Here is a 26,739-nt window from a genome sequence, read left to right on the forward strand (position 1 = left end):
CAAATACAGCTGCCAAATCTAAAACTGTTTATTTATTTATTTATTTTTTAGTTCTTTAAATTAATAACCAATGTTGTTCGTAGAGTTAGATAGTGACTGCTGTACACACACACTTTTGGGACGTTCGTGACTTTCCAGCATGCTTTTCAGCCACTCACTTCGCCGGTATTAGGAACCCGGAAAAGGACAGTTTTAACAATGGCTTCAAAATAAATTATTTCATCCGACAGTCTACAACCTTAGAAAGTGGGACATATACATTTAAGTACTAGTTTGTCTATTTGTAGGTCGCATCAGGAAGTAAATAGAAAAAAATAAGTGAGAATCGGCACAGTTTTGACATCCAAGATACATTAAAGATGTAAACGTTTTATTATTTCGAAATTACAAAACGGAAAAGGAAGATTCCTTGGCGCTCGTGGGTGATCCTCCCCACTTCTCCTTGTCGTGGTCTAACCTCTGAGTGACACTTGACAAAATTCCTCGGATCTGCGTGTGTTGTCCTCATAAGATCCCGAAATCTGACAAACTGGTTCCGGTTCGCTCCCGGTCCGGTGGGCGTCTCACGAGCCCGGTACCATCTTAGCATACTAAGTTAGCTTTGAGTTTTGTTACCCGGTAGAGTTTTAGAATCCAGACCGTCCACGCCACCGAAGAAAGGTAAGCAACACTAAACACGACGCTCTTTTTTTGCTTGCATTTCCCAGTACATAATTTAAGGACGTGAGTTTAACTTAGCGATGTAAATTAGTGTGTACAACAAGTTGTGACACAGCTTGCAGTTTCTAATACACTCTCTCAAGGACTACTTGAGAGTACTGTATTTGAGTATTTCACCAATGTCAGGACACTGTGATTTCCGAGGAAAGTTCCAATTTGAAACCATCTGAAAATGTTAACACCTTTAAGATATAGTAGAAATAAATGGGAAATGTTGATGTTTTTGCTTCCTGCTTTGTTAAATATTTCTTGATCATTGTGAGAAATCATTAACATGACTGATGTCACCACATATTGTGTATGAGTATCATTAATTACACAAAATAACAAATAATGAAATGCATTCTTGTATCAAACTGGTAGTCCTTGGCGTTGATCAGTAAGAAATTGAAGTAGGTCTGTTTCAGAAAGTTGGGTGAAATTATGAGGATCTAAAAATTTCAGTCATTACAGGTAATTTGGCATGACAAATAATTTGTAATAAGAAATGACAATAACATTTAAGTGACGATGAAGAAAAACACTTTAAAGAAAAATAGTTGCCATTTCTCAATGGCATTCCTAGCCTACATGGTGCCCTGGGCCGACAAACTGTTAACCCACAAAATACAGCGCACGAAGTATACTTGGCACAACCCAACAACCAAACCACTGTATTTGCTAAGAATGTTACATTTATTAATGCGATCAAAGCAGTTGAAAGTGCGCAACAATAAATATGTGCAAGAGAACATTAATTTAACATCAGAAACATTAATAAATCCATCCATTATCTTCTGCTTATTCCGGGGTCTGGTCGTAGGGGCAGCAGCTTTAGCAGGGAAGCCCAAATTTCCCTCTACCCCAGCCACTTCAATCACCACCTGGTCCCCAGGGCCTCCCACCGGTGGGACATGCCTGGAACACCTCTCCTCGGAGGCGTCCAGGAGGCATCCGAACCAGATGCCCGAGCCACGTCAGCTGGCTCCTCTCAATGCGGCGGAGTAGCGGCTCGACCATAAGTCCCTCCCGGATGACCAAGCGTCTCACCCTATCTCTAAGGGACAGACCAGACACCCTAAGGAGGAAACTCCTTTCGGCCGCTTGTATCCTGGATCTTGTTCTTTCGGTCACAACAACATTAATAAAATATTGTAGAAATAATAAAGTGTGGAAGATTTTACTTGTGACTAGTTGACTCAGATGTGTTGAGCAACTACAGGGGCATGTTAAAAAGCACAGGAGGTGAAATCAAATACTTTTTTGGGCTCGTGCAGGTGTGCATACATGTACACACGTTTAGTATCTGGTGAATAAAATACAGACATCTTCTCAACTTTCACAGACCTCTTAATGTGTTTAGCTTATTGAACATTAAACCACATCATTTTAACTCAAAACCAACCATAGTGAATATTTGCTCGCTATCTCCCTTCAAACCACTACATTCACTGCTCAGTGCTCACATTAATTATTTGGTATAATGCTAACAGTCGTAGCCAATAAACTAACAACAACGAAATTAAGAGTGTGAATGATTAAAGAAAAAAAATCAGGCACAAAAACCTACTTTACACAACTATTCCTCCACCTGGCAATGTTTACAATCTATGTGTTCAGCGCCGTTAATTCACTTCACAAGGCATACTCACATCATCATTGAAGGAGCAGACGTACTGTATAAACCGGGAAATGCAGAACTGGAAATAAAAGCACGAGCAGTTTCCAAAATAAAAGTGCCGCTCTAAATAGAAAGTAAATTCATTAAACGTTTAAACTATTAAGCAACTTGAAGAATTCTTAACAGAAAGAATACATATATATTACATACATAATATATACACATGCACTGATCCAATGCCCTCCATCACCTCTTTCTCCTTGTGGCGTTGCGTGCGGACAGTAACTGTGGTCTGCAGGGGTTGTCATTGCAACGCTCGGGTGCCAATTACAATAGTAGACAATCACTTGTGTGCATGCGCCCCAAGCAATTTACCCGCCCCGGGCAACAGCCCAACCCGACCGTGCCAGGAACTGTCATTGGCATTTGTAGACAAACCCGTGAGATTTATTTGTTACATTTGTTTCAATTCAGTGCAAGAATTATGTATTGATAAAATTAATATTTCAACCAGGCCTGGGCAGCTACAAAATATCTGGTTTCAAATGTATTTATACTTTGTTATACCTCACTATTGTCAAACACTATCGCTTACCCTAACAAAAGATATTTTTTTTCCTAGCGATGTTCCGCCTCCTTAGTCGCCAGGGCCGGAGGCGTCCAAGCTGTCTATTAGGTCAACGACGTCATGAACACCACCGTGCCGTCATGGCCATCCGGCGTGAGGACATCAACCCTTGGGAAAGGCGGGCTCCCCTTGCCCCTCGCCACGTCCGCGAGCTCACGCAGGATGGCATTAAAGTCCTGGTGCAGCCGTCCAACCGCAGGGCCATCCATGAGAAGGTAAACACTAAGCAATGAGGGAGACTTTGCTCATCATGCGACAAAGTGGTACCTTTAGATAAAGGTGATTCTTTTTGGGGTAATTTTTTAACTTATTTTATATTCTTATTTTTTACATTGAATCAAGTGCTTAGCTTGATTTGAATCTAAGCTTTATTTGGACTTTTTCCACAAATTAAAGGGAGTATTTCAAATGTTTCCATTTAATTTAGGATAACTATTAATGTGAGCCCAAAGAGCACGGCAACAGCAGTTGCAATTGAATACAACTCGTTGAGGACTTTTCTGTGTTGGAACAATACTTATTTACTGTAAATCCGTCTGGGTCTCCTGTTATTTGGTCCACTTTTTCCCTCCTTGTTTTCCTCTATATTCTGTAAATGCTTACAAAAACCACCAGCAATATTGCACTAATAGTCAGTTGAAATCTAGAACACTGCTGTTAAAGTGCAGACCATGGAAAAAAAAACTTAAAGTGTTGCTGCTTTCTTGAACAAAACCATTTACAGGATACATGACAGTACTTCGCTATGAGCAGTGCTGCCTTATTATTTTCTGTTATAGCCCCTAAGAAAATGAAATTACCCCCCCCCCCCCCCCCCCACACACACACACACACGCACACATTCTGCACGTGACAAGAAATTGTATCTTTTGTCTTTAACATTGTTAATAGCACAATAAGATTAATTGCAATATTCAGCGCTTTTTTGCTGAAATAACACAAGCAGCGTATGAGTGGATAAATTTTGCCAGTGGCGCCTGAATTTATTTGGCCTCATGCGGCTTGATGTGATACATCATTGGAAAGCTTAAAATCTCAATTTTCTGGAGGAAAAGAAATTTGGAACAGGAGGGCACTTAAAAAAAAAAAATATATATATATTTTAAAACAGTAAAACTAACTGGAGGTGAGAGCACACGAGAGCATAATTAAACACGCCATGATTTTAACGAGATATTATCATGTACTTACCTCTTTTCGATCCAAAAGAATCCATGTAGCATGTAGCACCGAGTGTCAAGAAACAGCTGTGAATGGCCACAGCCGGATTATTGGGGGATTTTATAGGTGAAACATGGTAATATAACAAGGGTCGCGATGCAGAAATCGCTGACATCAAGGAGTGGTCGAGATTTTCATTTTGATATATTAACCTTTTCAAACGTTGTTTTTTTTTTTTTCTCCAATTTTTCCTTTTTTTGATCGATTATCATCTAAAATATTGGGAGAAGTGCGACAGTAACAAAAAAAAATACAATTAAGCGATCCTTATGAGGTGGATATCCATGAGTTTTTTACAGATGATAATTTTTTCATTGTGATGTAATTTAAGAGTTTAAAATATGCGAGTGAATAATTTTTTTAAAGTCTTTTTTTTTTTAAACTAAATATTATACATCAATTATAGATTCAAAGCTAAAAATGACAGACATTTCGAATAATAAATATGATTACTACTAGTATTTATAATCGAATCTGAGCCTCTGAATTGTAATTGTAATCGTAATCGAATTGTTAGGTGCCCAATTACAAAATAAATAAATGCAGTATTTTATAGAGCTGTCCCAATCCGATCACGTAGTCTCTCACTCTCGCTCCTGATGCTTGTCTTGGTCAGGCAGTGCACTGGAGTTGCTTATTAAAGTTAACAATGATTGACAGACAGTTAAGGCAGTTAAGACAATTATCTTGCCAGAGAAGCTTGTAAGTCAAAACTTCAAAGTGCCACATGCGTCAACATTGTTTAACTTGTTAAACAGTTGCTCTGGCAACTCCATGTGTGTAAGTGAGCAGCTTGAGGGGTTTTAATGGACTCACTCAATGAAGCATTTGATAAAGACAAGCATTTTTCTACTTTTTTCAAATGGATTGGGTGTCTACCGTTTTCCTTGTTTAAAAATAATTCGGTGGGACAGTAAAATGTATAAAACCTATCAGAATTATTACATTTGAAGTTCTTAAAAAGCATTTATTAATATATATGCATATATTGATACATACATATATTTTTTTAATAAATTATACTTTGGGGAAAAAAAGTTTAGAAGCATGTCTTATATGTATCTCTTTCCAATGATGAATCTGAATATATACATAGAAGACACACAAAAAAAATTGAGTTAGGATCACTGTAGTGTCAAAGCGCATTGAGTGCCTGAAAGGTGGAAAGGCGCTATCCAAGTGTGACTCCATGTACCATATAAACATCTAATGAATTATCAAATTAATTGACAACTATTTTCATCAGAAATTAATAATTTAAGTTTGTTAAATTCAAAATTGTCAAGATTCTTCAGACAATTTCACCACATCAGCAAACTTGTCGCAGTCCACTACAGAAGCTGATATATTATCTTTACAAATTAATCTCCCTTCCTTGGCTCATAGGCAGCCCAGCTAACATATCTTGCTGGCTTGCTTACCTGCTTTCAGTTCTACGCCAAAGCGGGCGCCATCATCCAGGAGGACATTTCGGAAGCATCGCTCATCATTGGCGTTAAGAGACCACCCGAGGAAAAAGTGATCCCAAAGAAGACATACGCTTTCTTCTCACACACAATTAAGGCACAGGAGGCCAACATGGGACTGCTGGACGACCTGCTCAAGAAGGTGAGGCAGGAAGTAAGGTCGCTTTATAACTGGGTTGGGAGTGCGACTTCTATGTATGTATGAGTGTTTTTTGGCGGGCAAAATATATTTAATAGTTTCTGACTTTCTGTATTTTGAAATGTTTATTTGTTGACGTAAATTGCTTATGTGGTTGGTAAATCTGATTGAGGTGCCTGCCTTATGCATAATATACTATATAGCGGCCATATTTACCTACATTTAACATACCGTTGCACTCTATCTGGCTCTAGTTTCCAAATATTGCCTTTTTTCAATGTGGTGCTCAGCTCCATCTGTCCTCATTTCACTTATCAGTCTCTCCAAACAGTCATATACTGCATACTTACATCAACACAACAGCACCCCAAAATTGTGTTAAATGACTGGTTTATATTCCAAAAACTACAAATCGCAGCATTCGTCATCACAAGCTTCTCTAACGACAAACCCCCATCCGTCCAGGCAGCCTTTAAGATTCTACATCATCATCATAAACTCATTTTCAAAGCCACAATTATACAATGAGCTTACAGAGCTCATGCAGATATGCGGAATATAATACAGTAAGTACACGCTGCACACTTACCTTTGTGGCTGATCGTCCTTGAGCAACTTGGACCAATTGTAATCCACATAAACAGAAATACGCAGACTTTGTCACATTTTGAGCATTCAATCAAAAGATCATCAGAGTTTTGCTCAAACTACAGTATTTTCATCACTTTAAATGAGTTGATTGAATCATTCTTAATCTGGACCACTGATCCACATAAAGGTTGCGGGGGCCTATCTCAGCTGACTATGGGCAGGAGGAACATGCAAACTCCTCACAGAAAAGCCGCAGTCTAAGAACTTAAAGGCGGATGGTCGTCAACTGTGCCTAATAGGATTCATATTGCTTGTGCTGTCAGGTGATTCAAATTTTCGCAGTTAATGGCATTTTGCCATACTTAACTTGTAGTTTATTCACTCTTTTTTTGTAAAAAAAAAAAAAATAAATAAAAATAAATCCTTGATTTAAAAAAAATAAATAAAATACTTGATTTTTTTTCCTGTCCCATTATCTTAGCAATATTTAATACTAGTGCCGTCAAGTGATTAAAAGATAAATTGCATGCAGTCCATAGTTAACTCGTGATTAAAAATAATTATTTATGTATTAAGTTAGAAATTAACCCACCATAATTTTCGAACTATACGGCGCACTTGACTATAAGCCACCACCCACCAAATTTGAGAAGAAAATGACATTTGATCATTGATAAGCTGCACCGGAATATAAGATGCAGCTGTTCACATGGTATTATGGGATATTTACAACAAAAGATATTAACCGGTAACACTTTATTTGACATCATCGTCATAAGAATGTCATAATTATGACATGACACTGTCATGAGCATTAGTGAATGCTTATGACAGATAATACAGTGAGCAGAGCTTCCCTTATAGTTCGATGTGGCTTATCTATGAACGAATGCTGTTTGCGTGTCAACTTTGGAGGGTGGCCGCCTATAGTCAGGTGCGCCTTATAGTCCAAAAATTACGTTACTTAAACCTGTTAATCCTGACATTTCTTTTGATCACTGAAAACAACAACAATCTGGTGTATCACTCAGTAGCAACTGGTGGGTGCAAGTAAAGCCGTCTCATCCATTCCAAATATGGAGGCATGCATGAATGTGAACCAGGGCGATAATTTTGGCAAATATAAGACTAGACAAAAATATTAAGACATCGGATATTTACCAAACAGTACAACATTGCTTGGGGAACCATATAGTATCTATTTTTTCTTCAGATGACCACCATAGGTACGCTTTAAATTCCCAATTCTGAACTGCGGTGAATAGCATGTGTTGTAAAAGAATTAACTGTGGTCAGAGGTTTCTTAAAAGCACAGTCACTGTTGACAATTTAGTGACTTGTATGATCCCTCCAGGGAATATTTTTCAAAAAGGCAAATACATTTTGAGAGCTCAACTTCAAACCCTTGAAAGTAAACGTTTGCCCTTCAGGAAAAAAGCTGAGATGGTGATGTGGATGCAAAATGTTGCACTTGTAGCCTCAAGCTGAAGAAGAACTTTAAGTGTCAACACACAGGCACACAGGTACAGTGAAAAAAATAAGTATTTGAACACCCGGCTACTTTGCAAGTTCTCACAATTAGAAATCATGGAGGGTCTGAAATTTTAACCACAAGTGCATGTCCACTGTGAGAGAGATAATCTTAAAAGAAAAATCCAGAAATCACAATGTATGATTTTTTTTTAAACGATTTATTTGTGTGTTGCAGCTGCAAATAAGTATTTTAACGCCTGAGAAAACAAATGCTAATATTTGGTGCAGTAGACTTTGTTTGCAATTACAGAGGTCAAACATTTCCTGTAGTTTTTCCACCAGGTTTGCACACACTGCAGGAGTGATCTTGGCACACTCTTCCGCACAGTTCTTCTCTAGATCAGTCAGGTTTCTGGGCTTTCGCTGAGAAACATGGAGTTTGAGCTCCCTCCAATGGTTTCCTATTGGGTTTAGGTCTGGAGACTGGCTAGGCCATGCTAGAACCTTGATGTGCTTCTGACGAGGCCACTCCTTGGTTTTTCTGGCTGTGTAATTCGGGTCATTTTCATGTTGGAAGACTCAGCCACGACCCATCTTCAATGCTCTGACTGAGGGAAAGGGATTGTTCCCCAAAATCCCACAATACAGGGACCCAGTCATCCTCTCTTTAATACAGTGCACTAGTCCTGTCCCATGCGCAGAAAAACACCCCCATAGCATGACGTTACTACCCCCATGCTTCACAGTAGGGATGGTGTTCTTAGGATAGTTCTCACCATTCTTCTTCCTACAAACACTATGAGTGGAATTATGACCAAAAAGTTCTAGTTTGCTCTCATTTGACCACAAAACTTGCTCCCATGACACCTCTGCATAATCTGAATGGTCACAGGCAAACTTAAGACGGGCCTTGACATGTGCTGGTTGAAGCAGGGGAACCATCCGTGCCATGCATGATTTGAAACCATGACGTCTTAGTGTATTACCAACAGTAACCTTGGAAACTGTGGTCCAAGCTCTTTTCAGGTTCATTGACCAACTCCTGTCGTAGAGTTCTGGACTGATTCCTCACATTTCATAGGATCATTGAGACCCCATGAAGTGATATTTTACATGGGGCTCCACTCAGAGTGAGATTGACCATCCCATTTAGCTTCTTCCATTTTCTAATGATTGCTCCAATAGTGGACTTTTTTTTCACCAAGCTGCTTGTTAATTGCTCTGTAGCCATTTCCAGCCTTGTGGAGGTGTACAGTTTTGTTTCTGGTGTCTTTGGACAGCTCTTTGGTCTTGGTCATGTTCCATATGCAGCTATCGCCCTCAAACAAGTTAATCTGATTCAGGATGATACATGGAATGGAGGTGAACTTTTAATATGCGGACTAACAGGTTTTTCAGGGTCAGAATTGCAGCTTATAGACACATGTTCAAATACTTATTTGCAGCTGTATCACACAAATAAACTGTTAAAAAACTCATGCATTGTGATTTCTGGATTTTTCTTTAGATTATCTCTCTGACAGTGGAGATGCACATGCAAGGAACATTTTAGACTCCTCCATGATTTCTAAGTGGAAGAACTTGCAAAAATAGCAGGGTGTTCAAATACTTATTTTCTTTACTGTACAAAGTTCCTGCAGTTATGTTGCTGATAACAATTTTTCTTATTTGTGTTTTCAGGAAGTTCGCCTGATTGACTACGAGAAGATGGTGGACGCTAATGGCTATCGTATTGTGGCGTTCGGACAGTGGGCTGGTGTTGCAGGTAAATAACAACAACAACAAAAAACAACATACTTCATTGCCCTCTTTGTGGTTTTAAGCAGGATTGGGAATGGCATCACAGCAAGCTGATTGGATGTCAGGGATGACACATTCAAATGATTAGAAGCCTAAACATACAAACATTAGTGACTTAGTGTTTTCGTGGAAATATTTCGTGATTTTTTTTTTCTTCAGGCATGATCAACATTTTACATGGTTTGGGTCTTCGCTTCCTGGCACTTGGACACCACACCCCTTTTATGGTAAACATGCATTCCCAACAAACTGTCACTTTTTGAATGATAGCATGATGGTAAATGCACACCTCATAATGTTAACCACTGAATGCGAACAACTAACTGTTTTCAAGCACAGTAACATTATAGTCACGCATCCCAAACAAACATGAACGTTTTTCGGTGATAGCCTGATGCTAACAGCTCAATGCTAATCACTAGCTGTATGCCTGGACAGCACATCGGCATGGCGCACAACTACCGTAACGTATCGCAGGCCATCCAGGCCGTGCGGGATTGCGGCTACGAGATCTCCATGGGCCTCATGCCTAAGTCCATCGGTCCAGTCACCTTCTGCTTCACTGGAACCGGCAATGTCTCCAAGGTACATCCCGGAAAAGTATTTGTGTTCCTGTTCCCGCCGTGACATTGTCATCGTCACCTCTTCTAGGGAGCACAGGACATAATCAACGAGCTTCCTGTGGAATATGTAGAGCCTCACGAGCTGAAGGATGTGTGTGAAACTGGAGGTACGACATTTCTTTGTACTTTTGTTTTTATCAATCAACGGTTTAGCTATTAATCAGCGGGGTTACCAATCCCTTTTTCTAACTTTTGTTATGAGACAAGTCCACGGTGTAGGAAACAATAGTGAAACAAAGAAACTGTAACTGAGTAACTAACTGTAAGTAACTAATCAAGTAGATACATGTACAGTAGGTAATGCAACTAACAACTAAATAACTAACTGTTAAGACCAATTGTTCTCGCAATTCAAGGTTAATGTATTAATATGAGGTGGCATGGTGGGTGAGTTATCAGTGTACCGTTCGTTCATTCCATATCTGTTTTAGAATCCAAAATCGGAAAACAGATTACGACTTATTATTTCATTTCTCGTTTTCAAATGCAAAATTGGAAAACAGATAGCGACTTATTATATCATTTCGCGTTTTTAAATAAAAAAAAATATCAGTGTATTTTTTGTTCATTCCATGTCTGTTGATGATTTCGATGTGGTGACCCAGTTGTTTATACACTGATATGAGTTCGCTGTTCGAAAACAGCGTTTTCCCCTCTTTAAAAAGCCCGTACACGTCCGCCATCCTTGACAAAAACGTGAAGTAACAGTAAATGTAAAACGTAGGTGATCGTGCTGCTCGATTGACCCATCATCACATAAAAAAATCATACAAACCAAAAACGAATACAACAAAAATACCATGATAATTCCATTCCCTCATATTCCATTTTTTAATTTCAAAAGAAGATCAAAACAGCGAAAAACAGGCCTTTATTTGTTTTCAGACTTTTGATTTGAATACAAGAAATAAAACAGCAAGTCGTTGCCCGTTTTCTGATTTTGGATTGTAAAACGAGAAATGAAGTAAGTTGTAATCCATTTTCCGATTTTGGATTTAAAAACAAGAAATAAAATAGCAAGTCATTATCTGTTTTAGGGTTCTAAAACAGATATAGAATGAAGTAATTATACATGGCTAGTGAGTGGTAGCCCGCCCACCTCACAGTTCTTAGATTAAGGTTTCAATTCTGAGCTCGGGCCTTCTTGTGTGGAGTTTGCATGTTCTCCCGGTGCCTGCGTGGCTTTTCTTTGGGTATTATAGTTTCCTCCTACATCCCAAAAACCATGCATGTTTGGCTGATTGAACGCTCCAAAATTGTACCTTGGTATGGGTGTGAGTACGAATGGTTGTTTGTCTCACTGTGCCCGTGATTGGCAATACAGGTTGAACATGATTTCCTAATCATTGTATTATATTCTTGTTTAACACAACGTCCCATCTTTTATTGAACTTGGAGTTGTATTATGCATTGTCATGTATATACTGTATATAAAACCTCTTCCCTCCCCCTCCCCCCATCTCCCCTGGTAGGGTGGGTGGCTGTTCATCTCAAGCTCTGGTCTTCTACCAGAGGCCTGGGAGCTTCAGGGTCCTGTGCATCTTTGCTCTTCCTAGGATATATATACAGTATATGGCGGAAAACACTTAGGTGACTTAAAGTTCCTCTCTGAGACCCCCAATTTGGCCATATTTCAAAATTGTCCTATACAGTGCTAAATATGCTAGTGAATAATTTTTTTGGTCGTTTTTTTTTTTTTTTTTTTTTACTAAATATTAGACATCAATTAATGATTCGAAGCCAAAAATGATAGGCATTTCAAATAATAAATATAATAATTACTTACCTTTTTATGGCTAGGTTGAAACAAAAGCGGTTTCGTGGTGTCTGTAAATTGGGGTCTCCAGGGTAAAACGGACAACTTAAAATTTGTTTGGGGGCTTAATGCGCCATCAAACTGATATGGCAGCATATACAGTAAACATATTGTTCTATCAAACACAACCGATCTTTTGGCTTAAAATACAGCAGTTTATTTTAAAGAGGGGTGCAAGAGCAGAAACTGCTTTTTCAGCCTTGTCTGTGTTTTCCGCCATATATAAATGTATTACTACAACTATATAAATATTTTATGTAAATGATGTCATAGAATTCGTGTAAATATTTTTACCAACATTTATTAGCATGTTCAATAGCAGTTATTTCTGTTAGCGTGTTCATGAGTTAGTTTGCACCTCTTTAGTAAAGGTGTTGACTTATTTATTCAAATATGAAAACACATATTAGCCCATAGCAAATATAGTCCAGTATGCAAATCAGGTTCAAAATGTTATTCACTGTGTCTTATTGACATTACAAATAGAACAGCACAAATTATTGATTCTAGCTAGAAGTTAGCTGGTGCTAAGCAATGTGGTTGGGATAGTCAGATATAGCTTTGATTGTACAGAAATTACTGTGTCGACTTGATTATAAGCATTTGGTGTTAAGCATTTGTTAAAATGTGGCTAACAGCTAACAGTCTTTTTTTTTTTTTTTTTTTTTAAATGTTGTAGCAGGGTCTCACATGTGTCTCACAGCTAAATGCTGTTGTTGTTAGATATGACCAAAGTATACGCCACCGTGCTCAGTCGTCACCATCACCTGGTGAGGAAGAGTGACGGTATTTACGACCCCATGGAGTACGAGAACCACCCGGAACTCTACACATCACACTTCAGAACCAGCGTCAGTACACACCAATGCACACACACATACTGTACACAAGCAGACATAAACGACTAATCTTATTGCACAAGTGTCTATCTACTTCGTGTTATAATATAGGATGGAAAACCAAGGCTAGAAATAAGTACATTTTTTTAACGTGGTAGGTTAACTCTTAAGTACAAGTTGTAAGAGGGTGTGTATACGCTTTTGTAAAACAATTATATTCCTGCACACAGTGCCATGTCCACTCACACACACTTCTGCTCCTATAACTCTTGCTTTGTCTGTATTATTGTTATTATGATACCATGTACCATGTCCATACATCCACAACCGTGATCTCATTGACATGGCAAAACCTTTTGAATGCCCGTTTCTTTAGGTGGCGCCTTACACCAACTGCCTGATCAACGGTATCTACTGGGACCCTCAGACCCCGAGACTCCTACGCCGCCTGGACGCCCAACGGCTGCTCAGACCTTCCAAGAGCAACAGCGCCACTAGCGAGGGCATGCCGGAACTGCCTCACAAGTAATAAAACACACACAACACATGACAAAATCGGATTTGTTTTGATTGCTTTCGTTTGATGACAAATAGGAAAAATTTGCTCTGCAGATTACAATGCTGTTTAGTTGTAAGAAATCATAAAAAAATGTTTTAGGACAATCTGCATATGTCTTTTGATATGCATTTTTATGAAATATTAAGGCCCAACCAATAAAGATATTTGTAAAAAAAATACTTCCGGTATCTGAGTTAACAGCCAATAATTTTAAGCATATCTAATGTGTATTTTTTTTTTTTTCCAATGTTGAGAACATTATAGTGATCAATTACAAGCAGAGCGTTAATTTTAAGGTGTTTCCTTTTCACAAATACACTACCGTTCAAAAGTTTGGGGTCACTGAGAAATGTCCTCCTTTTGACAAGTACATAAGAGTCTCAAGTTTGAGAAATAGATGCCTCGCAGGTCCTCATCTAGCAGCTTCATTAAATAGTACCTGTAAATTGCCAGTGTCAATGTCGACAGTGAAGAGATGACTCCGGGTTTTCAGTGCAGCGTGGCAAAGGAAAAAGCTTTATCTGAGACTGGATGATAAAAGAAAACAATTAATATGGGCAAAAGAACACATATATTGGACAGAAGAAGATTGGAAAAAAGTGTTATGGACAGACAAATCAATGGGGAAAAAAATTGTTATGGACAGACAAATCAATTGGAAAAAGTGTCAAAGTTTGAGGTGTTTGGACTTTGGATCAAAGAAAAGAACATTTGTGACGCACAAAACAACTGAAAATATGCTGGAAGAGTGCTTGATGTCATCTGTCAACAATGGTGAAGGTAATGTGATGGTCTTTGGTTGCTTTGGTGCTGGTAAGTGGGAAATTTGTACAAGATCAACGGGATTTTAAATAAAGAAGGCACTCCATTTTGCAACACCATGCCATACCCTGTGGACAATGCTTGATTGCAGTCAATTTCATCCTACAACATCACAGTGACTCAAAGCGCACCTCCAAATTATGCAAGAACTATTTAGGTAAGAAGCAGGCAGCTGGTATTCTCTCTGTAATGGAGTAGCCAGCACAGTCAACAGATCTCAAACCCATTAAGCTGTTGTGGGAGCAGCTTGACCGTATGGTGCGTAAGAAGTGCCAATCAAGCCAATCCAACTTGTGGGCGATGCTTCTGGAAGCGTGGAGTGAAGTTTCTCTTATCTTCTTTCTCCTCAACAAATTAACAGCTAGTACACCATAGATTTGCAAAGCTGTAATTGTTGCAAAACGAGCATTCTTTCTTTTATGAAAGAAAAGTTTGAAGGAGAAAATTATTATTTAAAATAAAAATCCTTATTTCCAACCTTGTCAATGACTTGACTATATTTTCTATTCATTTTGATCCCCATTTTAAAAATAAAAGTGTGACTTTTGAAGGAAAACACAAAATTGTCTAGGTGACCCCAAACTTTTGAACGGTAGTGTATACAGTGAAATCGGCAATCCCCCCCCCCCCAATTAAAAAAAAAAAATGTTTGAATGTCATTCAACTTTTGTCTTGTGATGTAATGTGGTAATAGATTTGGCCAAAATTTGGCCATTTTTTGCCAATTTCAAAATGGCTTACTAAATTCCTGACTAATTTACCGCTTAGGCCGTCGTACATATCTTACATTCTCTTGCCATTTTGTCAAGCACGTTACTTATTTGGTGGCAGGCTGTTAGCCATCTGCGACATCTCGGCAGACACAGGCGGTTCCATCCAGTTCATGAATGAGTGCACCACCATCGACAAACCATTCTGCATGTATGACGCAGAGCAGCACATCGACCATGACAGGTAAACATGCCACCACAGCATTTCAGCTGTGTAATATGAACTTTTTGACAAAAAAAAAAAAAGAAAACTGTTGTGTTTGCTAGCGTGGAGGGCCACGGCATCCTGATGTGTTCCATAGACAACCTTCCCGCTCAGTTGCCAATCGAGGCCACCGAGTACTTTGGTGACCGCCTCTTTCCGTACATCTGGGAGATGGTAAGAAAATGTTTTTGTCTGGAGTTGAGATGACGAACACTCCCAAAACGGATGCATTTCTGCAAAAAGTTTACCTTAATTTGTAAAATATTTAAAAATTGGCTGCATACGAAATTAAGACTGTGTATTGTCAGCGCTTACTTATGCGAGAACCATGCAGATGGGGAAGACTGTCCACTGTAAGACTTTTTCAGGCCAGGGATCAGACATTTAACCAAGCCACCCCTGCATTTTCCAACGCTGGAAGTCAGATCTCCTGATACACATGAACGCAGCATATCTCCCCAAGGTGCTTCGCGAAAGTATCAACTCATATGCTTATCACAGGCATAGTTAAGACAAAGTTATAAAATGACCATATTAAATAGGCGCACTCTGTAGGTTATGATACGTAGATTTAAACTCCAAAGTATTTTTTATTTTAATTTTTTTTTAAGCCTGTGAAATTTATACCGGGGCACTGCAGATCAATACTGGCGCATGTGCCCCAGTGAAATATGTCTGGTGACACCCATGCATGGCAGTGGGATATGGCGGAAAACACTCAGGTGACTTGAAGTTCCGCTCTGAGACACCCAATTTGGCCAAATTTAAAAATTGTCCGATATGCACGTGTGATACATCATTGGAAAGCTTAAAATCTCTATTTTCTGGTGGAAGAAAAATTTTGAGCAGGAGGGCATTGTTTGACACCTGAAAAGTAATTCAAATCAGGCGAGTTAGAAATACACATTTTTGAGACCTTTGAGATTTTATTTAAGTTTCTCACTTAAAAAAGGTTTTGAACACCCATCCTGGTACATAATAAATAACAAACACTTCAAGTAACATTTTGTAACAGAATTTTTAATTAACTAATTTTTAAAAAATATGAATTCCCCCTTCCTTGTCATGTCGTAATCACTGGGTAAAAGGAATACCCTTTTGTAAAAGTCCGGAGGCCCTTGTTGGATGATTCCAATGTTGTCCTCCCTGCCGTACATGTACAAGGTCCCTTCCTTCTTCAAATATCTCGCAGAGAAGCAATTAAATGCATGCACTTGATATTTTGACGTACATGGCTGTCAATGGCATCGTTCTGGATCATTTTTTTCCTCTGCTGTGTCGATTTATGTGGCATAACTTCTGAAAAGCAATACAGGCAATAATGTGAACGTGAATTGAGAATTATCAATAAAAATATCTAGCGAGCTATCGTGACCTAGCTCTAGTTCGTTTGGGGGGGGGGTCATCTTTTTATTACATCGTGAGAAAATGAATAACGTGAATCTCGAGCATGAACGAACATAAAATAAAGACGCCCCGATTTTAACGAGATATCGCATACTTACCGTGTTTCGAAGCAAAAACTCCGTGTGGCGTGTATCATCGAGTCTAAATACACAGCCGTGAATGCCACAGCCGGACTTAGCTTGGATATTAACGGCAAAACACAATAATATAGAAAAAAACACGACTCGAAAGTCACGGACATCAAGGAGTGGTCGAGATTTTATTTTTCAAATATTTACCCCTTTAAACGTTTTTTTCAAAAAGTTTTTGTTTGGATCAATTGTTTATCATCTAAAATATCGGGAAAAATGCGACATTAAAAAAAAAAAAATTACAATTAAGCCAGAGTTATGAGGTAGATATCCGCGACCTATTTACAGACACCATTTTTTTCATTGTGACGTAATTTGTTTAAAAGTAGAAAAATATGCCAGTGAATAATTTTTTAAAGTCGTTTTTTTTTTTGTAAACTAAATATTAGACCGCAATTAATGATTCTAAGCTAAAAATGATTGATATTTCGACTAATAAACATGATTACTTACCTTCTTTTTATGGCTGGGTTGAAACAAAAGCGGTTGCGCGATGTCTGTAAACGGGGGTTTTCAGGGTAAAACGGACAAATAAAAAATAGTTTGGGGACTTCATGCGCCATGAATCTGCTATGGCAGCATATAGACATATTGTTCTATCAAACACAAACGTTCTTTTGGCTTAAAATACAGCAGTTTATTTTAAAGAGGGGTGCAAGAGCAGAAACTGCTTTTTCAGCCTTGTCTGTGTTTTCCGCCATATACTGGATCTCATACTGACAAGAAACCAATTTTGTTTGTTTGTTATTATTAATATTTTGATAACTTACTTGCTGACAGATGTTTTTTTTCAAGAGCACTGTGGATAGGGGGCTGAATAAACTTCTATGTTGTTTGTATCATCATCAGGGGTGAAAGTGGCTAGAACTTCTTGCCGGAACCCCCCAACGTGAAGGTCACCGCAGAGCCAGAAATTTTTATTTATTTATTTATTTTTTTTTTTGTGGGGGGGGCATCAAACCTCTTAAACTACTGAAATGCAAAGAAAACTATTTTAGCAGTTATTTCTGCAACACATACAAAAACTGATTTTCATTCAATATAGTATTTTTTTTTCAATGGTTTGCAAAATAAAAGTTAATAAAAACAGCAATAACCCCAACCTCCATCTCCTAATTTTTATTTTCCCTTATTTCCTCACATACTAAATGCCAAATCTCAATTTTAACTACTTAAGAACATAGGATGTATATTAAAATTGAAGTAATGCAAAGTGATGTAAACATTTACTTTTTTTTTTTTTTAATAATAAAGATATACAGTGCCTTGCAAAAGTATTCGGCCCCCTTGAATCTTGCAACCTTTTGCCACATTTCAGGCTTCAAACATAAAGATATGAAATTTAATTTTTTTGTCAAGAATCAACAACAAGTGGGACACAATCGTGAAGTGGAACAACATTTATTGGATAATTTAAACTTTTTTTAACAAATAAAAAACTGAAAAGTGGGGCGTGCAATATTATTCGGCCCCTTTACTTTCAGTGCAGCAAACTCACTCCAGAAGTTCAGTGAGGATCTCTGAATGATCCAATGTTGTCCTAAATGACGGATGATGATAAATAGAATCCACCTGTGTGTAATCAAGTCTCCGTATAAATGCACCTGCTCTCTGATAGTCTCAGGGTTGTGTTTAAAGTGCAGAGAGCATTATGAAAACCAAGGAACACACCAGGCAGGTCCGAGATACTGTTGTGGAGAAGTTTAAAGCCGGATTTGGATACAAAAAGATTTCCCAAGCTTTAAACATCTCAAGGAGCACTGTGCAAGCCATCATATTGAAATGGAAGGAGCATCAGACCACTGCAAATCTACCAAGACCCGGCCGTCCTTCCAAACTTTCTTCTCAAACAAGGAGAAAACTGATCAGTGATGCAGCCAAGAGGCCCATGATCACTCTGGATAACTGCAGAGATCTACAGCTGAGGTGGGACAGTCTGTCCATAGGACAACAATCAGTCGTACACTGCACAAATCTGGCCTTTATGGAAGAGTGGCAAGAAGAAAGCCATTTCTCAAAGATATCCATAAAAAGTCTCGTTTAAAGTTTGCCACAAGCCACCTGGGAGACACACCAAACATGTGGAAGAAGGTGCTCTGGTCAGATGAAACCAAAATTGAACTTTTTGGCCACAATGCAAAACGATATGTTTGGCGTAAAAGCAACACAGCTCATCACCCTGAACACACCATCCCCACTGTCAAACATGGTGGTGGCAGCATCATGGTTTGGGCCTGCTTTTCTTCAGCAGGGACAGGGAAGATGGTTAAAATTGACGGGAAGATGGATGCAGCCAAATACAGGAACATTCTGGAAGAAAACCTGTTGGTATCTGCACAAGACCTGAGACTGGGAGGGAGATTTATCTTCCAACAGGACAATGATCCAAAACATAAAGCCAAATCTACGATGGAATGGTTCAAAAATAAACGTATCCAGGTGTTAGAATGGCCAAGTCAAAGTCCAGACCTGAATCCAATCGAGAATCTGGAAAGAGCTGAAGACTGCTGTTCACAAACACTCTCCATCCAACCTCACTGAGCTCGAGCTGTTTTGCAAGGAAGAATGGGCAAGAATGTCAGTCTCTCGATGTGCAAAACTGATAGAAACATACCCCAAGCGACTTGCAGCTGTAATTGGAGCAAAAGGTGGCGCTACAAAGTATTAACGCAAGGGGCCCGAATAATATTGCACGCCCCACTTTTCAGTTTTTTATTTGTTAAAAAAGTTTAAATTATCCAATAAATTTTTTTCCACTTCACGATTGTGTCCCACTTGTTGTTGATTCTTGACAAAAAATTAAAATTTTATATCTTTATGTTTGAAGCCTGAAATGTGGCGAAAGGTTGCAAGGTTCAAGGGGGCCGAATACTTTTGCAAGGCACTGTAAGTAACATACATTCAGAAAAATAAGTACAAATGACTTATATCACGCAGAGTGAAACGGAATATATTTTGAAGATCGTGCAAACATTGACTTTTTTAAATCATAAGGAAATGAATAAGTAGCCTAACATAAATGAACAAATATAAGTCCAAAGTGCATATTGACAGCTAAGATGTTCTGTACTTTCCCATCAGAGCAAATAAAACTAATTATGATAAATAAGCCTCCTCAACTCTTTCGTTGCTCTTAAAGATTTGATCCATTTCATGTTGCATTGCCCTTTTTTTGTTGCATCAATTAAACAACCTGAACCAATCAGAGCTAACTATCTCTGCTGATCACATGTCAGTATGTCAGTGAATTGAACGGATAAACGAGTCCAGGCGTTTAGCTTTGTTGCGTGCATTCGCACATTGACGTCACTCATCATTGTCAGACTCGGATAACTGCAGCAGCTGGGGAAACCTCCATGCCGTCCGTGGAATAAAATAAATAATAAATATTGGTGGAAATGGATTACGCTACCCAAGCACTTCATTACGCTTGTTGTTAACACCTGTGTATGTAAATCTGATGTTGGTAGATTGTTTTCTTCTTGGAGATAAAATGCATGTGTGGCATCTTAGCATTTTTTTTTTTTTTTTTTTTAAACATAGCGTTTTGACAGTTGCTGTCATATTTTCGGAATCAAAGCAGCGTTTACCGGAATAGCATTCCAGCTCTGAATCTTATACCGGAACTGCGTTCTGGCCTTGAATGTTAATACAGGAACTGCGTTCCTGACCGTTCTGGCCCACTTTCACCCCTGATCATCATCCAGTGTCTTTCTCCTTTTCTCTCTCTCTCGCTCCCTGAAAACTGTTGCTCGTCCATCAATTAACCGTTATTGGAAAAGTAATCAACAAATTAAATGAATATTAAAATCACTGTTGGCTGCGGTACTGTTAATGATTTTAACTTTTGACTTCTGGCAGGAATATTTTTCTGCTACATAGTACTACCTTTTTCGTGTCACTCGTCTTGAAGTCCTCGCTCTGCACACGCAAAACATTGTGTTCATACTTGGTTAATTCATTTTTCTCATTTGAACTCTTCGGGACCCGACTGATCTCATTTTTCTAGCTCGAAGGATGTCAACTAAGTTTTTTTTCAAGAATGTGTTTAGCCTTCTTGCAAGCTCAATGCCCAGGGCCAATACACTGTGGTGAAGAAGCAGATATGCAGAACAGAACAGGTTTTTTTCATTTTAGGTTTGAGAAGCTTTAAATATGTGTTTTCCCTCAGCTGCCTTCAGATGCAACTAGACCTCTTGATCAAGAAGACTTCAGCCCACAAGTCCGAGACGTAAGTCAACTAATACTGTTCTTTAAATATGTTTGATAAAAAGAAGACATTTTTAAATTCAATTTTAAATTATACAGAACAGGGACTTTTTTAACTCTTTTTTTTTTAAACTTTATTCCCTGACCCTACTAGCAAGCAGCTTCTTTATATTAGGCCAGACTGGATTTTATTTTTTGCTGATTCCAACTTTTGAAAAGATTTGACTAAAGTTCTTGATACCCAATTAAACAACTGATTTAGTTGAAGGACAAGCAATGGATAAAATACACCTTTAACACTTAGACCAATAAAAATAATATTCTATAATAATAATTTTAAAAAAATTGAACTACAGACAGAAAATTTGACCATTTTCATACTTTGTCATTTAGAGTTTAATGTTACAATGTATAAATCTACAAAAAAAAAAAAAACTGTTATTGTTCAGTTGTTTATTCGAATGCCATTATCTTTGTCTTGTTTGTAATGTGTAAAAACAAATACTGGTAATGAAAATGCTGAAAAGCCTATAGGCTATAGCCTATAGTCAATAGGCTGAAAGACCTGTTAATCGGTTGCGTCCTCGTTTACGTTTGAAAACATCATTTATTTTAAATTGGTCGTAAATATTTTATATTTATTCAAATAATTGTTTCCTGAAAAATCTAAATAAATAAATAAAAGACAGGTGATATTTTAAGGTGTCAAACTTTAATTTATTTAAAGTAATTTTGTTTTTAGTTTTATATTTGATTTTATATTATAAAAGTGTTTTTATAGAGCTGGTGAAAGTTTGATGAAATTTTGTATATATATATTTATATATATATATTTTTTTATGATTGGAAACTTATTTTGTCTTTAAAGAATTGGTGACTAATTTTTATTATTATTAACTTTGAAAGATGTCAAATCCCTTTAGTGATTCGCTTGGTTTCAGGCATAATGGGTTCTTCTCCAATCGTGAAAGTTTTGTCTTTAGCAGTACAGTTCGCCACGTGGTATCATGCTCTCACTGCATTCACTTTTGTTGCCTCTTTTGCTAGCTTTCAGCCACATATTATGCAGAATGGACTTGGTTGTAGGCTCCCCTTCTGGCTCAGCAAGTGGCCTGTTTCCCTTAAAAAAGCTGTCCAAAGATGTCACCGCACACAGTCTAGAGCAGCTAAAGTTACTGTTTACATTGACCGGTGCTGGGCTGCTATAGGTATGCAAACACCCCAGTAATGGCAGCTACTAGATGGTGACGTACACAAATCAGTACTCTGATTAGTCAATAGAGTAGACAGGCGTATTGATTGGTCAGGCCAGATTGCAGTCGTTAACAAATTACTATTTTTTATTATTTCTCGGTGGCTCGGTCCCGATCCAGGTTTTTGCACTTCCGATACCGATATTGTTTTGCACTTCCGATCCGATACCGATACTGGCCGATACCGATCTATCTGAGCATGTGTTAAAGTTTAAAGTTATTTAGCCTCCTTACTTAGTTGTCAGACTCATGTTGAAAAAGGTTTTAGTACCCTTGATAACAACTAGCCAGCTGAATTAGGTGAGTTTGAATAACACACAACAGTTGGTAACAAGAAACTGACCTGTTTATTCAGTGACAAACACAAAACATTATAAATAACAAACAGAAATGGCATAGTCAGTCAGCAAAACGTGCAAATAATATTGTAAACTGTCTTAAAAAAGCAAAACACACCAACAACCTCAGTGGAAAATCCCACAAATCCCCCAAGCTATTAGATGCTTTTAATGTTTCGTGCATTAGTTACAAAAATTGTATAAAAAGCCTCTCAGGTTTAAAATAAACGACTATTTCAGTATCAAGTTAGCATTTTGAAACGGTAAATAAAATACTCAAGTCCCCATTCTTTATCAGCAGCTTTAAACTACATTCAATTCATTTAATTTTGCGAATCAACTGTTAAAGTTGTTAAAAATGCTTCCGTTATTCCATAATTTTCTGTCTACTTTCGACATGGGAAAGTTTTAAAACTGTTTTGAAGATAGATTCAAGTCAAGATTTTGCCGATTTAGGAGTATTTTAGATAAAAAGTTAATTAGGTTCGCTTGGAAGGTTCACAACAGCCTACTAGGGAAGTCTTCTGCTTTAAGATGGCGGCTATTTACTAACGGATCTGGTTTTCAATACTTCAATGTTGCTAACGCAGTCGAGTCTGTCGTGTAGCATCTGGTTCTATATACATATGATATCTATTATCTCCAGTAAAACGACGTTGACGTAGTTTGTTGCGGCTGTCAGCAGAAGTCAGGTATTCTTGTGTTTTTTATCCAACGGCATGAGTTGAGCTAAAGCTGTGAGTTGAGCATTGGCATTACCCGGGTCTAAGACAAGTTATGTTTACTTTCGGGACGCAATGCGGTCAGTTTCTCATTGCGTCCCGAAGACCGCGCCGTGTATTAGTTCCGCTTTACTTGACATATTTCAATAATCGGAATTTGGATGTTTGTGAATCGTTCTCGAATCTTCAGCGGCCGAATCGCGTGTTGGATGGTGCGTCTTTACTCACGTGAGATAATGGCTCGTCATCCAGAAGGAATTCTTCGGGAATGACTCTTGTTATTCCTTGGGCTTTGGGACTGTCGAGTGCCAGTTTGTCACGCATAGCAAAAGTTTCTGCCAGTGTTAGTTGCGTAGGACCTTTCTTTTTGTCTTCGGTTTTCTTAACATACTCCTCATATTGTTTGTTTATTGGTGGTATTTCGCTAAATGCTTGATTAGGTTGGTTGCATTAAAACTTCTTACAGCTTTACCACTACGCTTGACTTTATTGTGGCATATGTTGCTCTCTGCCTCTTCGTCTTTGTCGTCCTTTAAGGTGAAATGATCCTACACAGCTGACATTTTTACCGATAAAGTCTCTCGGTAAATTGGTAGACGGTAATGTAAATGTAGTCTGTTGAAGGTGTGCCATAAAATGCGGACCGGATTTTAGGGATACCAAAGCAAAAACTGGAATGGATTATGTAAATCGGTGCGCTGGAAAACCCGGACCGGACTTTAAAAAAAAAAAAAAAAAAAAAACTGGATCGGAAGTCTGGATCGGAATTTTTCCCATGTTCCGATCCGATACCGATGCGCATTTTTTTGCCCATATCGGCGTCCGATCCAATCCAAATATCGGATCGGGACATCTCTAATACTATTTAAATCAGTTTGATAAGAGTAGTGACATTTTTTAATAGCATTCCTGGAAAATGCGTATTTTTTACTTTTTTTAAATTACTTACTACTTGTTTGTAATCCTTGTAATCTGGTTCACTGACAACAGTCCATACTTATAGTCGTTGTTGTCAAGTGATTCTTGTAGCAGTGTCCGTAATTCCAAAAAATTTTATGTGTTTTATTTTGTTGTGAAATTCAGGCAGTGATCACGTCCAATGGAGCCTTGACGCCAAAGTTCGAGTACATCGAGAAGCTTCGACAGCAACAGTAAGATCGAAATTGGAGTGCATTTATAGTCAATGAACAGAAGCGCAATTAATTTGACACAATAGCTCCCAAGCACAGGGAAAAGTTAAGATTTTAGTCCCACGTGAATATGTTACAGGCCCAGCCAAAGTATGAGGAAAAAGTATGATTCATAGTATGGAAAATACTGTTCAAATTGAACTCCTATACCTTTAAATTAATATAATTTTCTTTGTGCTGTCACTTTTAAGATCATTTACGAGTCTGACAAAATGTTCTGTAATGTGGTAATTATTATTTTTCGAAATGTCTCACACATGCATCACAATCATGATTTTTTTCATTTGTCCTAATTGGTTAAATGTCTCTTTTGTGTGTAATCTAAATACTTTCTTAGCACAAGACGATGATGATGATTATTTCTATCTTCTTGCTCATTTAGGCCAGCGCATTTTAAGACGTCTTAATTTAGCTAGTACTTTTTTCTTCTCCAGACAAGCCAGCAAATGGTAATCTTTAATCTTAATTCTTTCAAATATGTGAGAGGGGGGAAGCTGTCTAATTTCTCCTTACTTGAAATTTAATTAAGACAAGGACACTGCAGTTGAGCGTGCAGTCGGACCTGCTGCTGCTTGTTGCATCCTATTAGTGCTGTGGGTGAATGGGGGGGCTGATGACTCCGCGGGGGTTTCTGTTGGTGGGATATTAACACCAAAGGTCAGCGGGGTGGACATTTCCCCTCTAACATGCTGCTCCTATTGTTATGAATAGTAACTATCCAAAAGGCATGAGCGCCCGCTTTGTTTTGTCTAAGGAAGGGGGGGATGATCACTTTCGCAGTCTAGACTGTACAGTGTTTGATTATTGTTATTAATCAAATACTATATCGTTATATTGCTTATATAAGTGGAGTAGGCTTTTCATTAGTAATTAAACAATTATATATGAAATGTGTTAATTATTCATGGTAATTTATCAATTGTCAAGTCTAGCAATTAAAATGATTACTTTAAGACCGTAACTGATCTGAAATTAAATGCACAAATATATAATTGTATCCATTATGAACCATTTGAAACTAAATTTTAATGACAAATATAATGTGGTTTCTCAATTGTGGTAGCAAATGAAGATGTATCAAAATGGTAAAATAATATGTAGTTCCTTGCTATAACGCATTTCACTGATTTTATTTGTGGAGCATTGCCTAGTGGTGAAGGGAGGTAATACTAAGTATCGCCTGTGAAAGGCAGCAATACGCCACACAGGCATCGAGTCTGCTGGAGAACAGAAGAAACAAAAGAAGAAGGGTAAAAAGACGACGAAGAAGAGTACGAAACCAAATGTGACCATAATGACTGATTATTTATTCATGAATGTATTGTACTCGTACTATACTCTGTTCTCCTCGTTTCTACCAAGCACTGACATGTTGACCGAAGCAGGAAACGGCAAATTCACAACCCCGAAATCCGTCCGGATTTTAACTTTGAGATCGTTAAAACAAGAGGGAAATGTGATAAAACGTCAATTCCTGTTTTGAGAATGTACGCAGTGTGTGGTGAAGAGGTTGAAAGCATTGCAACGTTTAGAGTGGCAAGCAAGGTGGCTTGTGTGCTGGAAAGAGAACGTACATGGACTCATATCCTACTTTCGAATTATCGACTGAGATTTATCTCCTTGCTCTAAGGTCTGGTCCATATCCTCAACGAATAACGAGATCCCACTGTAAACTCAAATACGAATGACTCAATATGTAATATAGAATTAAAAGGGAGCCACCAGATTTATGCCTTATTTACATGTGATCCAGATTTCTATTCTTCTCTGCATTGCTTCCGTTTGAACGGCTTCGTTTCATTTGACCTGCACCAGGGAAAAGTCTCAGATCCTGAAGAAAGGCGGCATGAAGCGAGTTCTGGTGCTCGGTACCGGATATGTCTCCGGCCCTGTCGTAGAGTACCTGACCCGGTGCGACAAGACGCAGCTAACTGTGGGTGAGTGTTAAACCCGCATTTCCACGATTTAAAAATATTTATACAAACACTAAAGTGTTTTTTTTCTCACATTAATTTTCGTAACCTTTGATGACATTTTATCAAGTTTGCATGACGACTTGCGGTGAAAGTGAGAATGTCATTTTTCAAGCCTTTTTAGTTTGTCCCTGTCTCTGCCTTTTTGCAAAATCTCAAGTCTTATTAGTATGTAGCTGATATGATCCAGTTTTAAGCATTTACATTTTAACACTGAATGAACTGACCGTTGGTGGAGTGGGTG

At 38.2% G+C, this 26,739-nt stretch overlaps 1 protein-coding gene across 1 annotated transcript in view; it reads left to right on the top strand.

Moving 5' to 3' along the window:
* The first annotated feature begins 410 nt into the window (after positions 1-410).
* LOC130916131 (alpha-aminoadipic semialdehyde synthase, mitochondrial-like) overlaps positions 411-26,739 on the top strand; it is a 47,374-nt gene continuing 21,045 nt past the window's right edge. The window contains exons 1-14 of the mRNA XM_057836599.1: positions 411-660; positions 2,943-3,163; positions 5,601-5,777; positions 9,519-9,603; positions 9,798-9,865; positions 10,077-10,223; positions 10,290-10,368; positions 12,801-12,928; positions 13,293-13,441; positions 15,129-15,251; positions 15,335-15,446; positions 20,982-21,041; positions 24,416-24,483; positions 26,338-26,459. Coding sequence (XP_057692582.1) covers positions 2,945-3,163; positions 5,601-5,777; positions 9,519-9,603; positions 9,798-9,865; positions 10,077-10,223; positions 10,290-10,368; positions 12,801-12,928; positions 13,293-13,441; positions 15,129-15,251; positions 15,335-15,446; positions 20,982-21,041; positions 24,416-24,483; positions 26,338-26,459 — 1,537 coding nt within the window. The 5' untranslated portion in view covers positions 411-660; positions 2,943-2,944. The remainder of the gene's footprint in view (positions 661-2,942; positions 3,164-5,600; positions 5,778-9,518; positions 9,604-9,797; positions 9,866-10,076; positions 10,224-10,289; positions 10,369-12,800; positions 12,929-13,292; positions 13,442-15,128; positions 15,252-15,334; positions 15,447-20,981; positions 21,042-24,415; positions 24,484-26,337; positions 26,460-26,739) is intronic.

The sequence above is a fragment of the Corythoichthys intestinalis genome, chromosome 5, assembly GCF_030265065.1.
Source record: "Corythoichthys intestinalis isolate RoL2023-P3 chromosome 5, ASM3026506v1, whole genome shotgun sequence".
Lineage (NCBI taxonomy): Eukaryota > Metazoa > Chordata > Actinopteri > Syngnathiformes > Syngnathidae > Corythoichthys > Corythoichthys intestinalis.